This window comes from Sparus aurata, chromosome 7 (genome assembly GCF_900880675.1).
Source record: "Sparus aurata chromosome 7, fSpaAur1.1, whole genome shotgun sequence".
Taxonomy (NCBI): domain Eukaryota; kingdom Metazoa; phylum Chordata; class Actinopteri; order Spariformes; family Sparidae; genus Sparus; species Sparus aurata.
This window is the reverse complement of record NC_044193.1, coordinates 15,238,350-15,260,317: the sequence shown is the minus strand read 5'-3', so window position 1 is coordinate 15,260,317 and position 21,968 is coordinate 15,238,350. Positions and strand designations below refer to the sequence as shown.

At 44.1% G+C, this 21,968-nt stretch overlaps 1 protein-coding gene across 1 annotated transcript; it reads right to left on the bottom strand.

Annotated features, from left to right (window-relative positions):
- Positions 1-8,821: 8,821 nt before the first annotated feature.
- On the bottom strand, positions 8,822-21,702 carry LOC115584599 (extracellular matrix protein 2). The gene is made up of 7 exons (XM_030422135.1): positions 21,515-21,702; positions 20,729-20,844; positions 18,965-19,097; positions 18,723-18,880; positions 17,373-17,512; positions 10,076-10,402; positions 8,822-9,335 (listed from the first exon to the last, which is right to left on the bottom strand). The coding sequence occupies exons 1-7, from the start codon at positions 21,519-21,521 to the stop codon at positions 9,155-9,157; spliced, it is 1,062 nt and encodes a 353-aa protein (XP_030277995.1). The 5' UTR covers positions 21,522-21,702; the 3' UTR covers positions 8,822-9,154.
- Positions 21,703-21,968: the final 266 nt, after the last annotated feature.

Here is a 21,968-nt window from a genome sequence, read left to right as displayed (position 1 = left end):
CTGGGTGGGGGGGGTCAAGCCCATAAAGTTAGCGAGCCAGCCTCCTTTCTCCCCTTTTTGGATGGAGGAAGGAGGAGGAGGGGGAGGAGGAGGAGGAGGAGGATAGGCCTGAGTACAGTGCTGCTATAACAGCTGGCACAGTGTTAAAGTTATATAAAGTTAGTGGCAGTCTTAAGATAGTTCATAAAGTGGCATCAGGCAAATATTCATGGCATGGCTGTTTTTTAACCTGTGTGCAACCACAAAATGAGATTGTTTTAAGTACATGAAACATCCCCCCTCCTCCCCCCATGGTAAAAATCATGGTGGTGTCTCATCAGGAGGTTCAGGGAGACGGAGCCGGTGCTCTGTGTTTGAACTTTTGCGCCTGAGGTCTGTAATTAATTGCTTCAGAAGACGCTGCTGAGAGAAGACATTGTAATTTTCGCACTACCACTTAGCACACAAAGTAAAACATGGTATTGTCACAGACAGACTTCACGACGGTGTAATTGCGACACTGGCCCACGGTGACACCGCGGGGGGAACCACAATGTTGTCGTTCCCTCAGATAAAAGCTCAAAGTCGAGAGCGGGAAAAATGTGTCTCCCTGCAGTGGTATTAAAATGCTTTTTTTTTTTTTTTTTTGCCCAGCATCACCTCAGTATCGGGGAGGGTTTTGTGGGGTAAATTTAGCTTCATGCAGCCGTCCTGTAAATTTTTAGGGGAAACAAAGCGGTTTAGTGACGTGTCCTACAACCCAGAAATACGTTAGCATTTCTGCGCTTCCAGCTCCCTCGTTTCAAAGTCAATTTGGTTTTCAGTTAAATGCCTTAAATAAGGTACGTGGTTGTTCTGTGACACAAAATACATCGTCAAATGTCCCACAGTTTGGTTATGAAGCGCTTATGTGTCTTAAAAATGGGTGCTGCTGACAAGTGTCTAACTGAGACTATAGAGGTAGTCGGGAACATTAAACGTCCTCACACCGAACACGAAGACTCATCTACTCACGAGTCTGTCTTTACAGGCCAACTTCAGTTACAAACTATTCTTGAACTTGAACTTTACAGCTTGTAGTGATCAATCTATGGAAAATGTGTAGAGTAATTGTGTAGTAAGACTCTTTCTGGTGGTTACGTTGAAACCATGTGACTGCACTGTATTCTGTTTATAACCTAACGTTGGCTTTTTACTTCTAGTGATTTCGAAAATCACAAAGTTGGTGTTCCTCTGTGAAGATCGTCTTCCTGGACAAAACCTGTAAGTATCATGACCTTGTGCTCGCCACAGAGTTTATTTATGGCATTTATCCAAAATCCGATCAAAAATCCCACAAGCTTTTTTTCCTCGAGGGGGGGAAAACGATGCTAACTTTCGCGTTATCCTACGAAAATATGTCATCGATACACCACTCTATGCTGGACAATCGGCCCCCTATTGAAAAATGTGTATTATAGCTATCATATCGGTGAAATTATAGCTGATAATTATAGATGATGATTCAAACCAAATTGCTTTCATCGACTTAAAAGTGCTCTTTGGAGCTTCTGTCGTTGGTAGACGTAAGCGGACTCGGCGAGGCACTCGAGAACGTGTATACAGTTGCATCCTTTGGACTGTCAAGGAAAATCCAACCTGAGTCCAGAAGCATATTCTTATGCCACATTTATGCTCAATGTTAGAAATGCATACTGAGATGGCGCCAGCCTTCTGTCTACAACTCTGCGTTCATTGCGTCCCGTATTTCTGTTTTCTGGAAGCTTCTACGGACACGGATGAACCGAGCGATACCTCTGCTGGTCGTGGGGGGCATTGTATCGGCCCAAGTTTTAAAGGGATAGTAAGGGTTTTTTGAAGTGGGGTCATATAAACAACATATCTATAGTCAGTCTGTTCCCTACCGTAATTGCCAATCAGCACAGCCACAGTCTGGAGGAGTAGAGAGCCGCTCCAGCCATATCCCTACCACTGAAACTCTGACCCAAACAGGTGATCTGCGAGCAGTGAAATACAGTGCGAGGCCCAGTTGCGCTAATGCGTAGGGATACAGAGGTTCTACGGTTGAGAAAATGTAGTGCCAAAAGAAAGGGCGGTCTGATGGCGATGTAAAGCGGTGTGAATTTTTTTTTTTCAACGTACACTTGAACTGATATAGATCTTTTTAGATGGGCCTTGTTTTAGGTGGTTAAAATTCACTTTGCATCTGGACTCCGTTCACTGCAGTACAAAGCTGAGCGTCTGGGCTGGAGCGGCTCTCTGCTCCTCCAAACTGAGGCTGCGCTGATCAGCGATTACGGTTGGGAACAGACCGACTATAGATGTGTTCTTTATATGACCCCACTTCAAAAAACCCGAGCTATCCCTTTAAGAGGTTTTGCAAGTGGGTGAGAAGTTTTAAACACCTGTATGATGTTTCGTCTGCCAGGCACAGAGACAAACAGTTACTACAGAACAGCTGGGATAAGACTGGGCGGAAATTAAATCTGAGTTAGAAATTGTCTGAAACAGACGTATCTGTTTGTGCCTTACGAGAAACCGTCCAGTGGCTTGTATAGACAACCTGAGAGAGACAGGGATGGTCTCGTGTTTCACGTCACATTACAATCCACTCAAATTTGGCCAATCAAAAAGTAATCAGCGCATGTAAATTGCAACCGACTGTCACATAGAGCCCCCTCCAACAAGGTACAGTCAGGAGAGGTGTGCACCTTAACAGTTTGTTCGCAACCTGCCAATGTACAAAGAGAAGAAGGAACGAAAAGGGCAAACAATGTGTCCTGAGAGTTTTAACACAACGAAACTTATTAGAGCTGCCGTCTCTCCTCACTACGTCTGAGTCTTTCTTACCCTCAGGTGTGCGTAAACTACAGGTGTTGAACTTCTTTTTTCAGTTCAAAAATGTAAAAACAATTGATAATCTTATCAGCATCGGCCTTGAGAAGCAAGTTATTATCGGCATTGGCTGCAAAAAATCAATATCATGCATCCCTACATTATACCTCTCTGCAGTTTTTTTATTTTTATATGTTTGCCGAGTCACAGTTCAGAAACGTCGAGTAACACATCTTTCTCTGATTAGTACTTTGATAGGACACTGTGATCACACCCAGCTCCACCGAAATCATGCGGAGAAAAAAAAAAAAAGTATTTGTAGCACTGTGTTTGTAAAACGTATGATTTTGAGTCTTCTCGCAGTTTTCTGTTAAATTTTGTTCTGGCAGGGTGAAATGTTTTTTTTTCTCACTGCCTCTCTCTGATTTTCTGTTCTGTATTGCCAGCACCCAGAGCAGAGGCAGTGAGTTTGGCAAGCCACACCATCTGGAAACTCTTCCACCGGCCCTGCGCGGAGTCGGCCCTCACACAGACGTTTGCAGTTATCTGTTATCTAGTACACGTTATCCGTGAGCTCGGCTGCTTCAGTAGCATTTTGAAATCATAATCGCGTCCCTCATCGTCAATGTCAAATACACGAGGAGGCAGACACTCCTGCCTTGTTTTTTTTTCCCTCGGAGGGTGCAGTAACCACAGTGGCGGAAAAGGCATGCAGACCAGATCAATGCCCTGTAGGGGTGTTGGCAGGGGACACGGTTTTGATAAAGGTCTTTTGCAGATAACATTCCTCCCTCTGCTTCCTCTCTCTCTCAGTTTGTAGATTCAGTCTCGCTCACTGGTTCTCACTCCTTATTCCCTCTGCCGTCTGCCCGTCTCTCTCGCTCTCTTTCACTGTGGTTCAGTTGATTATGGTGTTGGTCTGTAGCTCGAGGGCTTGGCATCCAAATTAAACTCTTTTTTGTCCTACGAGTGTTCAGCTAACGTGTCTCCAGAGATTAGCACACCCACTTGTTAGCTAGCTCTCGTAGGTGCTGCCATGCAGTTAGTGTGTGTGTGTGTGTGTGAGAGAGAGAGAGAGAGAGCGAGAGAGAGAGAGAGAGAGAGAGAGAAAGATAATATTGACCAAACGGTTGTTTCAGTGTTTTTGGATTTCAGCCCAATGCAAGTTTATTTCATCGTCATTAAAGTTGCTGGCTATAAAAGGATCACACTAGGGCTAATGGCCGATCGGTTAAGTAAGCACATTTTTGTTTCCAAATTGTTGACCCTTGACACTGGAACCCAATCTCATGCGGGATGAGACACGATGTCCTCGCCACACTTTACCCGCATTTGATGCCAATCTAACTCAGGAAAAAGTAAGCCTTCAGCTGCTTTTTCTCTGCGCCTGTGTACTGGTGCGTTTTTATTTTATCGGCCAGCACTCCCCCACTCCTCCAATAACAAACACAGGAAGCTGCTGTAGCCGGGTAGAACAGGCAGAGCATGTGAGAAGAAAAAGCACCACACCGCTCTCCGGTCGACCCCTCACAAACAGACTCCGGCCCGAGCTCAACGGGATGCGAAACATCTGTCAGTTGTGATGCGACGCAGGTCTAAACAGTTTGGCGGCGTCACGCATTTGCGTGATGGACGGCGTCGAAGGGGCAAGCCCGTCAAATGTGAAAAAGCCTCATGTGATGAGCCGTGGGGGTGGTTAGGTCGGAGGATTTTGAGATCAAAAGCCGGAGCATCCATCTGTGCAACAAAGATGGGAAACTGCACAAAAGAGGGCTGATGCAGTCGGGTTGTCTTTTTTGTGCACAGCTTTCGACTCTGCATGTACGTGTAGGAACTGCAGTATAAATGCGAATGTGTAGTTTCTTAGACAGTAATGTGCTGTTTGTAAAAATGACTGTACAATTATGGAGACTGCACCACATGCACAAGATTGAGAGCAGAAATCTTAACATGTGATTACATGCCCAGGCTGAAGAGAGTGAAGAGTATAAATATGTGTGTGTGTGTGTGTGTGCGTGTGTGTGTGTGTTCGCGTCACACTTTCAGGCCCTGCATGTTCTCTGTTGTCATAACCGTGTTAACTTTGTCATCTGCTTGCCTCTTGACAACCCATTCATCCTCTCTCTCTTATTAACCGTCCATCTCCTCCTCCCTCCCTCCCTCCCGCTTTTGTGACTCTGGCATCTGCAGGCGACCTTCTGTTCTTCATTTGGAGCCACAGGAAAAAAAAAGCCGCTCGCTGTTGAAAACTCATACCTGGAGCCAGCTAGTCAACCCAGCAAGTGCACAGCAGCCGGCAAATTACCACTTCACACACCGAGCGAGCGCGACCCGACGTTTTATCATTTTAATTATGTTCATTAGTCTAAGTGATATACTTTTGTGTCTTTGCACGGGCAGATTAGCAAATTAAAGAGCTCATGCTCCCAAACACCGAATTGCTCCCACTTGCATCAGCTCACATTAAATATTGAGTTTAGTCGCTTTATTCCTCCGTGGAATGTTTGTTGCAGTAGGATTTGGTGTAAAGCAGCAGACGACAATGCACTGGTGGACCCGAGGGGGCGGTGGGATCGCCCCCCTGGTGCCCAAGGCTGGATTAAGAATTCAGAGGCCCTTGGGCCAGATTCTTAGAGGCCCTTACACATGCGCGCGCGCACACACACACACACACACTTGTATGTGCACTAACACAACAGACAACTACTTTACTATTGCGCAAGTGTGGATAGTAGTTGTTGGAAACTCCTGTACTTAAACAGAATTCACACTGATTAATTCAACACAACTCTCAGCACATGCAGTGTATGTGTGTCGGCTATTATTATTTTTACCTCCAATAGTTCTGTCCCTGGCAGAAGCTGGGTAGGTAGACCTGCAATAATGTAATTCTGCAGCGCCTCTCTGAATAAGAATGATCTTTATCGTATCGCTGCTTGTGTCTTTCCACAATGCCGGATCCGTAGTCGTCTCGCACCACTCCTGCATTTCCGTTTCAGCTTCGGGGGCCGCCGGTCCCAGCGGCGTTGTCACTGGCAGGTCCCTGCTGTCATCCGTGGCATCATCCGCAGCATCAGTCACGGGATCATCCGCGGTATCACTGGCCTCACCACGGCCGTCAGGCGGGCCGTCCAGGCTGGTCAAAGATGCGGGTGGGGCCGCCAATGAACAGGGGACTGTCACACTGTCTCAGTCGAGGGCGAGGCACCCCGCTGTGGATGAGCTGGTGAAGTGGAGGCATCTGCCGGGTAGCGGTCCTGCTCTTCACTGACACTGATGCCGTTAAAGTCAGTGGCGTAAGTATCGGCGCTGCAGCTGCACCGAGGCCCAGACGTCGTCAGGGGCCCATGAAGGAAGGAAAAAAAGAGGAAAAAAAAAAACAGCTGTTCAGAATTGCCGCAGGCCCTGTTTTTGTGAATGAAATATCTGGGGTTGGGTCAGTAAGGTAACGCTGAGTGGCTTTGATGCCTGTCAGTCATGATGAGTCGCTTCTCGTCACCTCTCTGATGTGTCTGCAGCTGAGCACTGTGATGTGTCTCTCTCCCCGGCCGGGAGAGTTATCATACCGTAAAGTACCAAACAATAGCCGGGGCGTTTATTTGTTTCAATCACTTAACAGACCAGGCGTTTATTTGGGACAGACGTTTAATTCCTTCCTCTCAAAAATCCGGGATGAAAATGTCACAAACTTCTCCAGCTTCTCGGTGAATTCTCTGGCATCCTTCTGGGCAATACTTGTCTTCTGCAGGTGAAGTTGTTGCAGCGGAGGAAACGATTCAGCCAACCAGCACTCACTGCAAACTCCTCATCTCTGCTGTCACTCACGGTGGCTGACATTTGTTTCTCCGTCGCCCTGATCGTTTTGCGGGACACTCTCTCGTGACGTGCCCGTTTGCTGATAACTCATTCCCGCATATTATCTCAGGCTCCTCGCTAGCCTTCTTCCTCCCTCCAGCAGGCAGCCTGGCCCTGCTGCTGTCCTCCTCGGACAGCTCCGTTTGATTTTTTCGCCAATCTCTCACTCTCTTGGGGTCGATAGAGAAACGTCTAGGCGCAGAATAAATAAATAAATAAATAAATAAATAAATGGCCGTCCATCGGCCCATTATTGATCGGCCCACCCTATCATCATGATGTTACGCTACTGGTTAAAGTTAGATGCGGTGAAAAAGCTTGAGATGTTCGGAATGCCCTGCCGGAGTTGCGAATGTCTTTTATCCCTCTCCTGTTTTGCTTTTAATTTAGTGGCCCAACCCTAACCCACCGCTTTAATTTTTTTCCCATGTTTTTCCTTTCCTCCATCATCGCCCAGACACAGACAGTAAAACAAACAATCAGTCATATTTTTATTTGCAATTAAATCCGGTAGGATATAACGTTGTCATTCATCACACACTTAATAAGGTCTACTCAAAAGAAAAAAAAAAAAAAACACTAAGTGACGGAGGCCTCTGGTAGCTCGAGGCCCCCGGGCCGCGGCCCAGACGGCCCGGTTCGGGATCCGGGCTTGCTGGTGCCCCCATGTTTGAAAAAACACTGGCAAGTGCCCTATAGGGTGCCTATATTACATCACGACTTTACATAATTCTACATAATTTCAAACGTAACCATTTAACATTACTGTACTTTTATATGTCCTCCAACTGTTATTATTAAATAGATGAGGTTAGATAGTTATTTCACCTATTAACTTATTCGGCTTAACTGCAAATGATGTAACTAAATGTCTTTTTACAGTGGGGTTTTTTCCTTCTTTGCTTTTACTTGGTCAGCATTTTTCCTTGTTATAGTACTTCCTTTCATTTGTTTTGATGATCTCTCCGGTTTGAATAAAGTTGACTGATTGATCTGAGACGACCCGCTCTACCCCCTTAGCTACAGCCAATATATAGGTAATAATACTGGATGAGAGGAGAGTGCGGCAAGGTGTGTGCTTTTTTTCCTCTTGCTCTGTTATGTTTTCCTCAAAACTGCTACCTGGCCTTGAAATGTTGCGGACAAGGCTCCCATTCATGTCGCCACAGAGCTCAAAGCATCTCCGAGGGGGGGCTCGAGATCACAGATATGTTGAGACGGGAGAATGGTGCATTGTTAGTGTATGTTGTATCGAGCTGTACGGGGGGGTGGGGGTGAAAAGGGGCATAGGGAGAAGGGACAAACAGGAGAAGACGGATGGTGAGATGGTAGCGGCGATAGATTCACAGAGGGGAGAAAGCAAGAAGAAGATCAAGCTCTGGGAAGTCACTATGTCAATGAGGTTGGCAGGACACCAGAGCTCCGGCGGCTTCAGCTCTCAAACAGGAAAATGGCTCTAAACGCAAAATTGCCTGCCTTCCTCCCTCCTCTGTTTCAAATCTCCTCTCCCCTCTTTCTTCTTCAGCCACATCTTATTGGACTCGGCTACACGTGAACTGCTGCTCTTCTCGGCTTTCACCGATCAGCTTAGATGCTTTCTCAGAACAATCGCCGTATTGTGTGTTAAAAAGTCGGATTGTTGTTTGTCCCCTCAGCTCCACTCCGCGCTAACATGTTCCCTCCTGCTAACCCAAATAATTGTCTGGCCCGCTCCTCTCACGCACACATACTTGCACCCCGATCACCGTACATAATCCTACAGTGGCTGACGTCACCCTTACATGTATTCGAGGCCCTTCGCTGAGGCCCCCGTCACAGTCAGAGTGACTCTATGTGTTTTTACTGAGCGGCTGGTGGTGGATGTTTATGTTGGAACTCATCTGGTAATAGGGAAACCTGCGTGATGTTTATATTTTCTTTCCTAATGGGCCCCTCAGGTTCACACTATGTCACCAGACATGTTCGCTTTCTCTCAGGGAACCCCATGCTGCAGCCAAAAGATCTGACTGCTTCATGACCCCCACCCCACCCCACCCCGTCACATTTAAACAACCCCCCCACCCCCGACTTTGATTCTGCTCAAAGACTCCTCCTGCTGCCCCCAGACGTAGACGAGAAACATGATTTAATCCATTTCAGTCTTCTTTTTTTCTCAAACAAATTACTTTAATGAAAAGACGGATTAGAACCAATGTTTCAAGCAGATCTGGATCCTAATCCTTTCACACATCCACCAGAATCAAAACATTAGCTCCATTACAGTGTAAATTACAAATTGATTTAATACATATAAAAACATTAGAGTCATTGTTCTCAAAAACAAGATGTGAGAGAAAATGATGGGTTTGGAGATGATCAAATACTAGTGAGATAATGACTCACTAAGCCGACTACATGATAATGCTTTTTTTTTTCCCGTGAGGCTGTCATCATGAAAAATGATGCACATGCGTATATTGTGTGTACATGTCTTTTTCGTGTTTGACTATTGGTTGTACGAGTTGTGTTCCTGCTGTGGATAGAGGACCAGTCCCTGAGCATCAGAGAGACAGGTGAAGGCATCTGGAGGAATCCTCTCCACCTCCAGCAGATTGTTTTCCAAGCGGAGCGAAGCCAAGGTGGAGCCAGAATTACGAGGGTGGCACACTCCCCACTTCCTCAACACCCTGCAAACACAACATGCAAACGCTTTAGACACACAACAATGTGTATTCTCCACCATGAAATTTGGTTCAAGATGGCCAAATTTGAGAGATGGCAGTGGGATGGCACTTATCCCGCCTCTTCCCCCCCAAAAGCCAATCATGTGCTTTATCACGACCAAACTGGGAAACATATCAGCGAATTGTTAGGTTGCACTGACGCGAGCGCAGAGTTGAGATTCAGATTCATGACAGTTTCAAACGACTCGGTGCATTTGCAGACAAACTTCTTCTAAGCAGTGGAGAAAGGTATATCAGGCTAAATGCACAGGAATGCCAATAAAATTGAGGTTATTTAAAGATCGGACATTGAACTCGCATTTCTTCAACCGCTCTGGTGGAATGAGCCGACAGCGTCATGACGCAGAACTCTGGATTTAGCTGTAAAAGTGTTTATAAAAGAATTTTTAAACCTTTTTATGGGGCAAAGTGAACAAACCTTTTAAGCCTCTTTTATGACTCGTTGACCATTGAAAGTGGTCTTGTTAACCCAAAATAACTGCAGGAAGACTTGCTTCAAAGGACTTGAATTTTTGCCCATTACAAAATATGAACATGCAGCATCATGATGGTAAACATGGTACCTGCTGTACATCAGCATATAAGCATTGTCATTATGAGCATGTTAACATGCTTACATTAGATTATCCCTGCATTATGAAAGTCACTCTGAAAAACTGACTTCCCAGGAAGCGAGACTCTACCTGATCTGGTTGTTATCCAGTCGCAGCACCTTCAGGTTCTTAAACTGTCGAACGCAGCGCGGGACGTCCCTCAGATGATTGTTGTCCAGCAGGAGCTCATGTAGTGAACGGTACGTTCCAACGAAAGAGAACCGCTCAAGTCCCTCATTGCTCAAGGCATTGTGGGATAGCTGGAGGGTCTGCAGGCCGGGCCGCACGTGACGGAACACGAAGGAGGGGATGTGACTGATGTTGTTGTGTTGGAGGGTCAGTTTACGGAGATGGCGAGGCAGGTAGAGCGGCATGGAGATGAACTGGTTGTAGGACAAGTCCAAGGCTTCCAGGGACCTGAGAGGAAACAGACAGAGGAGGAGGTTCAAATTAAAAGTCTACTCTCAGATGTTTTCAGCAATTCTAGTTGCAATTTAAGTCTGTTGGACGGTTCCTAACTTTGGTCCAGACTTTAATATCTCAACAACTATTAGATAGATTGCCTCTACAGACATTCATGGCCCCAAGGGAATTAATCCTACTGACTTTGGTGGTCCCTTGACTTTTAATTTAGCATAATCAGCTCGAAAATTCAATTTCTTTAAAACTGACACCCAAGTATAATAATGGATGCCTACTTCCTCTCTAAATCCAAGGCTTTAAACTGCAGGCCTCATGTTTTATAGTTACTGGACTCCTGCGTAGCGCTGTTGGGGAGTCAGCAGTGCAGAGCAGGAGGCTAGGCTGTGGGGGGATTGTGGGGAGCAGCAGGGGAGGATATAATGGGGCCTGGGGGGCAAGACACAATGCAAGAGAGCATGGCAGTTTGAGGGGGGATTTGTGACCGACTGGCAGATAAGGGGAATGAAAATGTGTGGTTTGCAGAAAAGAGAATGAACAGCCATAGAGGAGGGGGGACCAGATTTCAGGGGTCTGAGGCAAAGATGTAGTACAGGGGCTCAGTGTTTTCCTTGGAAGATCCTGCACAGCTGTTGTGAGTTTACAGCACAGCTCACAGCAGGAGAGGAACCTCATTTCCTGTTTTCTAGCATCCATAGACCACAGAGAACAGCCAATGGGCCCAGACCACCCTAAGGTGACCAGCCAATGACCACACAGTCAAGTGCAATGGAGACCAATGAGGAGAGAGAGAGTGAAGGGTTATGGATGGAGGAGGCACTTGATCTGGCGGTGGTTTGACTGATGTTCAGTGCCTCAGCACTTCTGCTACTCGTAAAGGTGACTTACAGTACGGCCTCCGCATTAACTCTCCTCCCTTGAACTTTACAGCTCCCGGGAGACATTAATCATTGGTGTTTTTGTGGGGTTTAGGGTTAAGGGTTAGGATTTCTATGAGATAGATGATGTGTAACGATGAGAAGTGGGGTTAAAATCACAAAATAAATCAAAACGTTGGTACCTTGAAGCATCTAAAGTAGATTCTAGTGGCCAAAGTGGACAAAAGCTGTATGAGCACCACCACCTTCTTTCTTAAAGGTCTAGATCTTTTTTGAGTCTTTTTTGAACGTGAGCAGAAGAAAGATATACAATATATCGTTGAATTAGTTGTAAAATTAAAGCTAAAAAACGTATTTTAATTTCTGTATGTTTTAGTGCCCCCCTGCCAGCGGAATATTACAGATGTTTATACAGGTATGTTTTTTGTGAAACAAAGTTTGTTTTAGTAATGTTACCGTTCAAACACAGGTTCCAGGTAAGCCAACAGCTAACAGATTTGGTTGCTCTGCAATAGTGATTTTGTTGAAGTTATCAGCATCACTTAGTTATGTTAAGTCATCAATGTATAGCTCAATAGCAAGGCAATTGTGACATAAAATGTAACATTATAAGCCTGTTGATCCGCTGCCGTTCCACCAGACTACAGAGCAGATTCTTTCTGCAGGCTGTGAGACTCCTAAATTCAACCTCAGACCTCTGTCATATAAGTAGTTGTAATTCTCAGAATCTGACCCGTTGATAGGCATTAAGAATATCATTGTTCGGTATCACAGGTAAGGTCTGGGTTTGCCTGAGTCCGTCCCCCCTCAGTTCTGTAAAGCAAGGTCCACTGTCAACTCCAGGAAACTTGAGGTTGGTTACATGCCTCTCCGCTTAACAGAGGTGCAATAAAATATCACATTAATACAACCATTAAATGTTTTATTGAAAACAAAGTTGAGGCGGAGGGGAGGGAGCACAGTGACAGATCTAACTCAGAACACACGGGCAAACACTCACAGAACACTCAGCCGACATTTTTGTTTAACTTACATGTATTGTGGCCATTACGGATTGCTATAAAACATGCGGTATCAGCTCCAAAATCTAAACCCCTGAAATATTTATCCTTCTATCTGTTTCGCAGGACCAGTTCAGACCAGTTGTTTGCTGCTGATTTGTATTCTAAGTCTTTGCCAGGAAGCTCAGCAGCAGTCCGCCGCTGCGTAGAGCTCCACATGGTATTAATGAGCGGAGGGACACACAGTCCTCTCTTCTCAGAGTCCTCCACCCTCTGCACTCCCACTCACTGGCACCTACAAACAAACGCTCACACCAACACATACGCAAACCCTGATCATGTGCAACATGATGTGAGGAAGAAGCATACACAGGCAAATAAACATGCTCACGGGCACAAACATGTGAGTTTGAACAAGCCATTTCCTTAATAGATCTCCATACACTCACATGCACTCTCTCACCAACAGTAATTTATCACACACACAACTTATGTCTGAAATGTGTCCGTGAGTCATCGATCTGATGCCCTTGCTCGTCCTGTGTGCTGGGTTGTAATGGGGACCAGCAGGCCGAGGAGGTTGGTCTTGCTCTCCTTGACACTCGCAGATACAGAAGCACTCAAGTGGCCTGCCGTGCTAGCAAAACTCAAGCTGTCTCACAGGCTTTGGGAACCTAACCAAGGTAGGGTAATGTAGTCAGGAAGAGTGCCCTGCTTCATGCAGACTAGACAGACCAAGACTGGACTTTGAAAAACTGAGTGAAGGATGGCTGGTGGCACGGCATGATTTCAGCCGAGTCCTGACATTTGGTTGCAGGCTTCTGTGTGCACTGAATTCATTAGGCAGCTATCTGGAAATAATTTAGACCATTTTTCAAATCTGTTGAAAACAGATTGAGGCACATTTGTAAGAACTGACACGATAAATTTGACAATTTACCACAGTGGTACACGCAGTAAATAAGTTACACCTGCTGCAGTATGAGTATTTGTATGCATGTGTGGCAGACTATACATACATGAAAGGTGTTTGTCAAAGCTAACTTGATCAAAGTCTCTTGACGTCTGTGTGATCTTGAGCAATTGGTTCGCTTTGTGTGTCCTTGTTTTCCCATTTAAGCGAGCTTCTTACGAAACCGATTTGATGGAGGAGCCATCGTAACAAGTCCCACGAGGCTTGGACATGTCACAACGCAGCACGACAGACACATCTTTTGTGCGATGACTGCTGAACCTGTGCCCACATTCGGTCAGTCTGAGCCAGCAGCGATGATTTACGCAGAGATCCTCTCCAACGACAGCCTGTCTGTCAAAATGACACAACTAATTCAAACCGAATGTGCAAAAAATACCATTCGATGGACACAAACTGCTAACACAAAATAAAGAAAGACAACACTTGTTAATTAATGCATTCTAGTTTCACCTAGTTTCTCTGGATAATCTTTGAACTGATAAAACAGTTTACAAGGCTGTTGTGTTAAACTGCAGAATACCCTGTAGTATTAGGTAATTTATGCAGAAAGGCCTGATTACAATCATTTTCCCAATAAAAATCTGAAAAAAATAAATGGCAGAAAATGAAGCTAGAATTGAGAACATATTACCCATGACACACAATTATTCTGGACTTTTGGAAGGATTGATGCTTACGCAGCTTTAATCCGCAGTGGTTAATTGAAAACATGTTCTGGTTGTCTCAGTGAACATGGAGAGCTTTGGAGACAGCTCTGCTGGCCAACAGCACTGATGTGAAGACTGTTAAGTTTTGATCGACCACAAAAAGGGATGATTTGGGGGCATGTAGGATTGTTATTTAAGCTGACGGGATCGACTGCCGGCAGGGGATTGCAAACGATTTGTGTGTGATTTACATCTCTTTACATCTGTGTGTTAAAAGATAAAAATTGCAAGTTTAACCCCCGCGGAGAAAAGTTATCAGCACAGACGTATTATCAGACAAATGTACCGAAAGTATCAAAGGATTCTTATGCAGAATATGTCATGATCATGATATACAGTATGTTATTATGGGTCTGATTTTAACTACTTTACATAATGACTGTAAAGTTGATAAAAGGCCCCCCAAAAACTTTTTTTTAATTAATATGGCAGAATAATCTACTTCAGAATAATATATATATCATATTATTGGCTTGAAGTTGCTGATGTTGTAGCTGGTAAAAGTGGGGCTCATTTGAATTAGTTCAAATACTTCTGAGTAGCTTCATCTTCATAGTATAAAATTCGACTTCAAGATCAGTTTAATTGTCCTTTTGCAATATAAGATTGTGTAAAGACATCTCTGCTTGTAAATCTCAAAGTTACACACACACAAGAAACAAAACTACATAGACTGATTTATAAATAATAATCATGTCAGAAGAATAAACTATTCACGGAGGAATGTTGAGGGTAAGTTCAGGCGCCTCACAGCTTTGGCAACTTAACTTGTCAAATAAATGTTGTTGAGTAGATGTACTTAGTTACCTCCCACTATGCACTGCATCATATTTCATCTTTTTCTAAACATTATAGTTTAGTTTAAACAAGTTTATCGTTGTAGGTAAAAGCTTAATATAACAAAGCAGCCAAAGCTAAAGCGTAAACACCCTAAATTTTGACTTTACTTTAAAAAGAACTGAGGAAACCGAGTACCTCAAAATTTCCAAGTGAAGTCGTACTTTTTTAAAGTAACTTGTAATATTTACAGTGTACAAAGTATAATTTAACGGCAATACTCAAGTGAAATGCAAGAACCTAAAAACCATACTGTTCTTAAATATAGCACTGATGTAATATGATTTATTTCCTTTCCACCTCTGCTAGTTAAATATGTTCTTAACATCGTTCATTTTAAAAGTTGACTTTACTTGAAAAAAGTCAGGAAACCACTTCCTCAGAAATAACCAAGTGAAGTAGACTTTTAAATTTAAGCTAAAAAGTTTAGTTTTTTCTGAAACTTTGACAATAAATATCTATTCTATTCTATTTAACTACTCAAAATTGTTAGTTCACTTTACTTGGTCATTTTGAAGTGATCAGTTTCCTTGATTTCTTTAAGCAAAGCCACTTTTAAAGTGCTTGTTTACAAGTGAACCTATATTGTAAATACAGCTAGAGGAAGAGAAACTAAAGACGTATCTGAGATATATTTCTTGGGTATAAAAGAAAAATGGGACATGGGAAACAAAAATCTAACTACCTTTAAAATATTAGGTTGTAATACATGCATCAAAACATACAGAAAAACACAGTGCCGAGTACTGGCCACAGAGGAGATATAAAAACAAGGTAGATAATGAGGTAAGATGGTGGCAGTGGGCCAAACTACACTCCCAGGTTCCAGTATCCTCCACGGTAGCCTCCAATCGCTGAACCACAGCAGGCGGTAACAATAACACTGACTCTGTGACATGGAACAGAGGCGCTCCACCAACCAGAACCAGCACTCTGCAGTTTATTTTATCATTAACCAATTTACTTTTCATTCTGTTTCTTCCTTTTTTTTTTTTTCCTCTGGCTGTTTCTCCACTCTACAGGGCCACACGATGAATACATATCTCCACAAGAAGTTCAACGTGGGTTTAGTCATTAAAGGTCTGCAGGATGATATCTAATACAACTACGGGGAGGAGTCTTGGTTCACACCGCTCGGGGTCTCGCTAATGAACTTTAAGGTATCATCTCCTGCTGTGCTGGTGGAGTCCAGGTCCAGCAGAATTTGTTCACACTCTGTAGTCTACACGGTGCCGGAGGAAGCTTTAGGGCCGGTTAATAAGCCTGCAGTGCCAAGGAGGGGACCGCTGCTCTCGCCACTAATGAGGTCAGGATGTCAAACGAAGGCTCAGAGAGCAGCCCGGTTGAGTTTCTTCCATTTCAGCTCCACTCAAACTCTTCCTTCATCTCTCTGTCACTCTCACCAGTTTTAGTTTCTTTTCTTTCTTTCTTTTTTTTTTCTTTTTACAGTTCTTCAATCTGTGATTACAAGATAATTGTAAATAACCGCAATCACTTTTACCTTGACTATATTTCAGATTTTTTTGTCTCCTCTCTAATGTCATCATTCAGTCACACAAAGTTTCTCTAATAGCACTTTCTTGTCTTTCTATCGTTCTTTCTCTCTTGAGCATTTTCTTTTCCTCAGTTTTCCCTGAAGCTCCCACCAGTGGTTCACAAGGATCCCAGGGAGCAGAGAAAAAAACCCACTGGAATTCACTATATTTAAACAACACACACGCGCACGCACACACACACACACACACACACACATTGAGACATATATGCACAAACACACCCATGCAGGCACACAGTTGCCCTCAGGCTCTCCCACACACCGCTGCTCATCTAAGTACACAAGGTCAGCTGTCAGAACTTCTAAGATATGTATGTATGGGCGCAATGTGTGTGTGTTTGTGTGTGTGTGTGTGTGTGTGTGTGTGTGTGTGTGTGTGTGTGTGTGTGTGTGAGACGGAGACAGAGCGAAATAAAGAAGAGGAAAACAGGAGAAGAATGCGTCTGTGTTTGTGTTCATCGGTCAGACTTGTCACGAAAAGGCACAGACATGATAAAGGAGATTAAAGTCCTGGTCTGGATCGTGTGTGATGTGCGTTTCTGTGTGTGAATGAGAGCATCTGCCTCATCCACTGATACTGAGGATAGGTGATGTATAAGCCTCTGGACGCAGGTAACGGGACCCTGAGGTGTAGAAGGGCTACACAGCCGCGGCAGCCCTAAAAAGGGTGACCCGCCAAGGGACTTGTAGGGTGTTGTGTGTTATGAGTCATCCATTTCTATCTGTCTTTGTTGTGTGATGATGTGTGGAGAGTGCAGTTCCAATCTTTCCCGTGGTGGACAGTGCTGTTAAAAAGAACTCAGCCCAGGGGGACCATAATGACCAGCCAACTGCAGCAATCAGAACATCTTAAATCTTTTAAGTGCCTCAAACATTAACTGATAGGATAACAAAAGGGCTCAGGATCCCAAATGAAACCAGTCTACCCTCTTGTGGCTGACAGGGGAACTGCAGAACATTATTCTTGAAATCCACAGCTCTGGATGGATTAATGGACGAATCGATGGACGTACTTGAGACGGGTCCAGGCTTGCTTGCCGATGCTGTGCTCATGCAGCAGGTTGTGACTCAGGTCCAGCACTCTCAAATGAACGCAGCCCCTCAGTGCCTCCTCTGTCGCCTCTTCAATCAGATTTTCATTCATCTCGAGGTCCTAAAAAGAAGGACACAAACAGACAGGGATATCTGATTTAGGGCATCCTGGTGGCATTGTTCATTTCCTGATGTCAGCGTCTCGTAGGGGCGGTTCCTCATATTGGCAACAGGGGCTGCATTTGTTGTGGGGCGGCATTTGTTGTGGGGCGGCATTCATTTCACCCAGTTTTTGTATTGCTCATTTACACGCCTAGTCAATATTGTCATGTTGCCCTGTGGGGAGTAGGCGGCTGGGCGCCCATTGTTTCTAGAAAAGGCGCATCTGCTTGCTGCTGAGAAAGACTCACATACAGAGGTTATGGAAGAAGGGGAAGGGGGCGGGGGACTTTCACTCAGGGCGTCAGTCAAGCTAGGCCCGCCGCTGGTTACAGGTCATAAATGAACTGTGTGACAAGAATAAAGAAATGGTTTCGCTCAGGGTGTCATTCAGGCTAAGGCCGCCATTGGTGTCTGGCTGTCTGAAGTGAACTTAGGGACTCAAACTTGCATTTCAAGCCCAAAGTATAGAACTTCCTGATATTACAAACACGAAATGTAGGACACTGAACTAAACACTGAACTTGTTACACATTATCTGTTAAAATGAAAAAAAATATATATAAAACTACCCAATGAAAATGTAATACATTCCAAAAAATTTAATGGTGTAATACATTACAGTAATTGCATTGTGAGGTTTTATTACATTTGTGTTCAAGGTCAGTGTAAATCTTGTTACAATTTCAGGAAATGATTACATCATTAGGTGCTACAGTCCTTAAAGGGTAAGTCCACCAATTTAACACATTTAAGTTTGTTTAGAGGTCTTGGGGAGTACCGCTGCATGTGTTGAAAAAAAGTAATACAAAGCCTTTTGTGGCTCCAGATGAAGCTCCAGAGGAGTGATGTCACTCAGTGGTTAAGTTGCATTGTGGGTAATGTGGGCACACTCGTTGTGGACACATGATTAAATTGATGTGGCAGAACCAGAGTCGTCACATTCTTCTTTCTTTTCCAAACCTGGAGCCTACATTACCCACAATTCAACGTATCCACAGAGTGGCATCACAATTCATCAAATCATATGCACCTTCCTCTCGAGCCAAAAAAGGCTATATGCAGTAGTACTCCCCAAGAGCTGTAAACACACTCTAATGTGTAAAAAGGGGAGTTGCCCTTTAAGGAGGGGGATTTTTCCTACAGGATTCAGTAAATTGATACCAGTGCACCTGAAGAGAGGGAGGAAGGCCCAGTGGGATGGAACGGAAGTGGTTCTTGTCCAGCTGGAGCTCCACAAGCCTCTCTAGTGGTCTGAAGGCTTGTGGTGACACACTTCCCTCGTGGAGAAGATTCTCCTCCAGCTCCAGATTCAACAGGTTTGTCAAACCTAGGGGGGCATGCAAAAATAATATTATCATTATTATAACAAGAGTGGCTGTTCCTCTTCCACGTGCACAGACAGACGTCCTACCGGTGAAACAGTGAAGGGTGAGTGCACTGAGCTTGTTGCTGTTCATCTTGAGCTCCTCCAGAGACGGCGGCAGCGCTGGGATCCTGGTGAGCTGGTTGTCATCGAGGTTCAGCTTCTTCAGAGAGGTCAAGCTCTACGTGACACGCAGTAAAAACAGAGGCATAAAACAGACAAAATGGATGCTAGTCTCCAGATCCATAATTTTCCATCCAGACTTGCCAAGCAGGACACAGTCACAGAGTTCACAGAAATAAACCAACTGAGAGAATTTAAAATCCGAGCATCTCTTCCATGTCGTCTATCATGTCGTATTTTTAGTAAAGCCACTCTGTGTGGCTCCCCAGTGAAAGCTGCTGTGGTTGGTGTGTGTCAAGTAAAAGCAGTGGACTGAGTCTTTCGCAGTGTCCCTCGCGCCAGTCCATCAGTCCTCTGTCATTACTGGGATGTGAGGAGAAAAAAAATCGAAGAAAAATCTTCCTCTAAATATAATTTCCTTTTATTCTCCACATCATTGGCTGCAGCTGTACTCCAACAGGTCCGTCCAGCCAATACTGCGAGAGTGTGCCGATGGTGACGTGTAATGATTGGTCAGAGTGTGGTGCGCTGCCTCAGTGTGGTCAGGATCTGTGTTTGGCATGTGGTCATTTAGAGGTTAGACCAGAGGGTATTCTTGGAAAAGATTAGTTAATGCAATCTTCAGCGCTCTTTTATTACCGTAATGATACAGGATGCAGCCTGATTTTTGTTGTAATTAGATGCAAAGTGACCTATAAAACTGGCTCGCAGCTCACACACGCGTTCATATTCAGCAGGCTGCAGATTCCCCACAAGAGGGAGCTTTCCGGGTCAATATCAGACCAAGGAAAGGAAAACAATAGTGGCTGCAGTTTGGACCTACAGGTCAAGAAATGTCAGCGCCACCTCTTACAGGAATATAAGGCAACATCTGCTGCAGTCATAACATCTGGACCTCCAGCAGGCAGCAAGCTTGACTTTTTGTAGCTTCTTTTTCTGTTTTTGTCTTCTGTGTTCATTATTATGCTATTCTAACCTCAAGTGGATATTAACCACTCGATTAAATACTCAAAATAGAATATCAAAACAAAAATGTACTTCAGCTGGAAGAGTTTTCCCTCATTTTGGCAGAACATAAAGATTTTTGAGGCGAGTGAGGAGCCTAGCTGGTTAAGTAATCTGAGTGACGCTTAAGAAGATAGTTCCAATATGTGGCACCATGCAAGAGAACTTTCTGTTTGTTGTTTCTTTTCCTTTGGGCTCTGCCTCTCCTATTTGTTGATTCCATTTGACTCCAGCCAAGTTTGGTTAGAAACCCCTGCTTTTTCTCCAGTTCTGCAGGAGAAAAGTCACATGATGACACACTATTTATCGCAAATATGATCAACTTCACGTGACACTCGCAAGTATTAAAGGGACAGTAACAGAGCCGGCTACAGAGGCTGGTGTGGTACTTCAGGTCTGGAGCTGCAGTTTTATGACTGGATGATACATGATACAATATGTGTCCTCGTGAACTTGTACCACACGGCACATACATCATGTAACACCCGAGTGTTTAAAAGCACAGCTGCCCTTCAGCTGAACTCCAACGTAGAAGCTAGATGTACTTTACTACTTTACAAGATATGAACATGCAGAATACAACCAGGTGTGATGTGCTTGGGGATGAGTATTTAACTGGACTATTGAAACACTGACAGTGAAGAAGTGTCGACACTTGTGTTGGCTGCTGACTGAGTTACTCACAGACAGGGGGTTTTGACTGAAAGCCTCATCATCCAGGTTGTTTTTGCTCAGGTCCAATGTGTCCAGGTTCGGCACTCCAGAGAAAGCTTGCGGAGCGATGAGTCTGATGTTGTTTTCTTGAAGGATAAATTTAACAAACGATAAATAAAGTTACATAATGTTGCTGTAAGTGCCTGTAAACCACGGATATGTTGAAATGTGTAAATGTCATAGGTGTCGTATCATAATTTCTATATTAAGTGTCACTCATACAATGTCAGTACTTCAATTTCCAGCTGTGATAGTGGTGACAGAACCAGGTAATCATATCTTTGTGCCAAAACCTAACCAGACCATAAGCAGAGTTGTCACAACATAGAAACTGAAAACTGAACCTGAAGAAATGTAAAGTTTCTGGCGATTAGGCTGAATAAATGGCTTCCCTTGAATGTCACTTGATTTACACTTATGTCATGCTGGAACTTTTGTTTGGATGTTGATTTAAATAATATATGGTCATTTTTCTCAATTAAATGATTCACAATCTTGACCTAAAATGTTCTCTCCAAAAATATAATTATGAGATATCAAAGTGAATGTGACAGCAAATCATGAATAATCCTAAAATGGTGAAATGGTAACTAAAAACATGGTTTGTAGCATCAAAGTACGAATCGGAGTCTCTAAGAAACTTAATAAATAAGCCGATTTAATGGTAAACCAGTTCATGTTAATTTTGTGATTTGTAATCTACCACAGCATCACTGACACAAACACACACACACACACACACACACACACACACACCTGCCATGTCCAGCTTTGTGGCCTGCAGGTTGTCGATGATGGGCAGGTGAGTCAGGCCGATGCCCCTACAGCTGATCTCTATGTCAGCAGTCTGACACTCGCTGAGAGGAGACTCCGTGGAGCCGGAATATGTTTCTGTTTGATTGCTTGGAGGCTCTGTCACCTCTTCTTCCTCTTCCTCCTCTTCCTCCTCTTCTTCCTCCTCTTCCTCTTCTTCTTCCTCCTCTTCCTCTTCTTCCTCCTCCTCCTCCTCCTCTTCTTCCTCTTCCTGACACAGGACGTTCAAAAATAATTACACAAGAGTAAAAGGACTTGGTGGTTCAATGAATTAAAGCAAGAAAAAAACAAACCTCCTCTTCTTCTTCATCATCGTCATCGTCATCCTCATCCTCATCCTCATCATCCTCATCCTCATCATCATCCTCATCATCATCATCTTCCTCTTCTTCCCCCT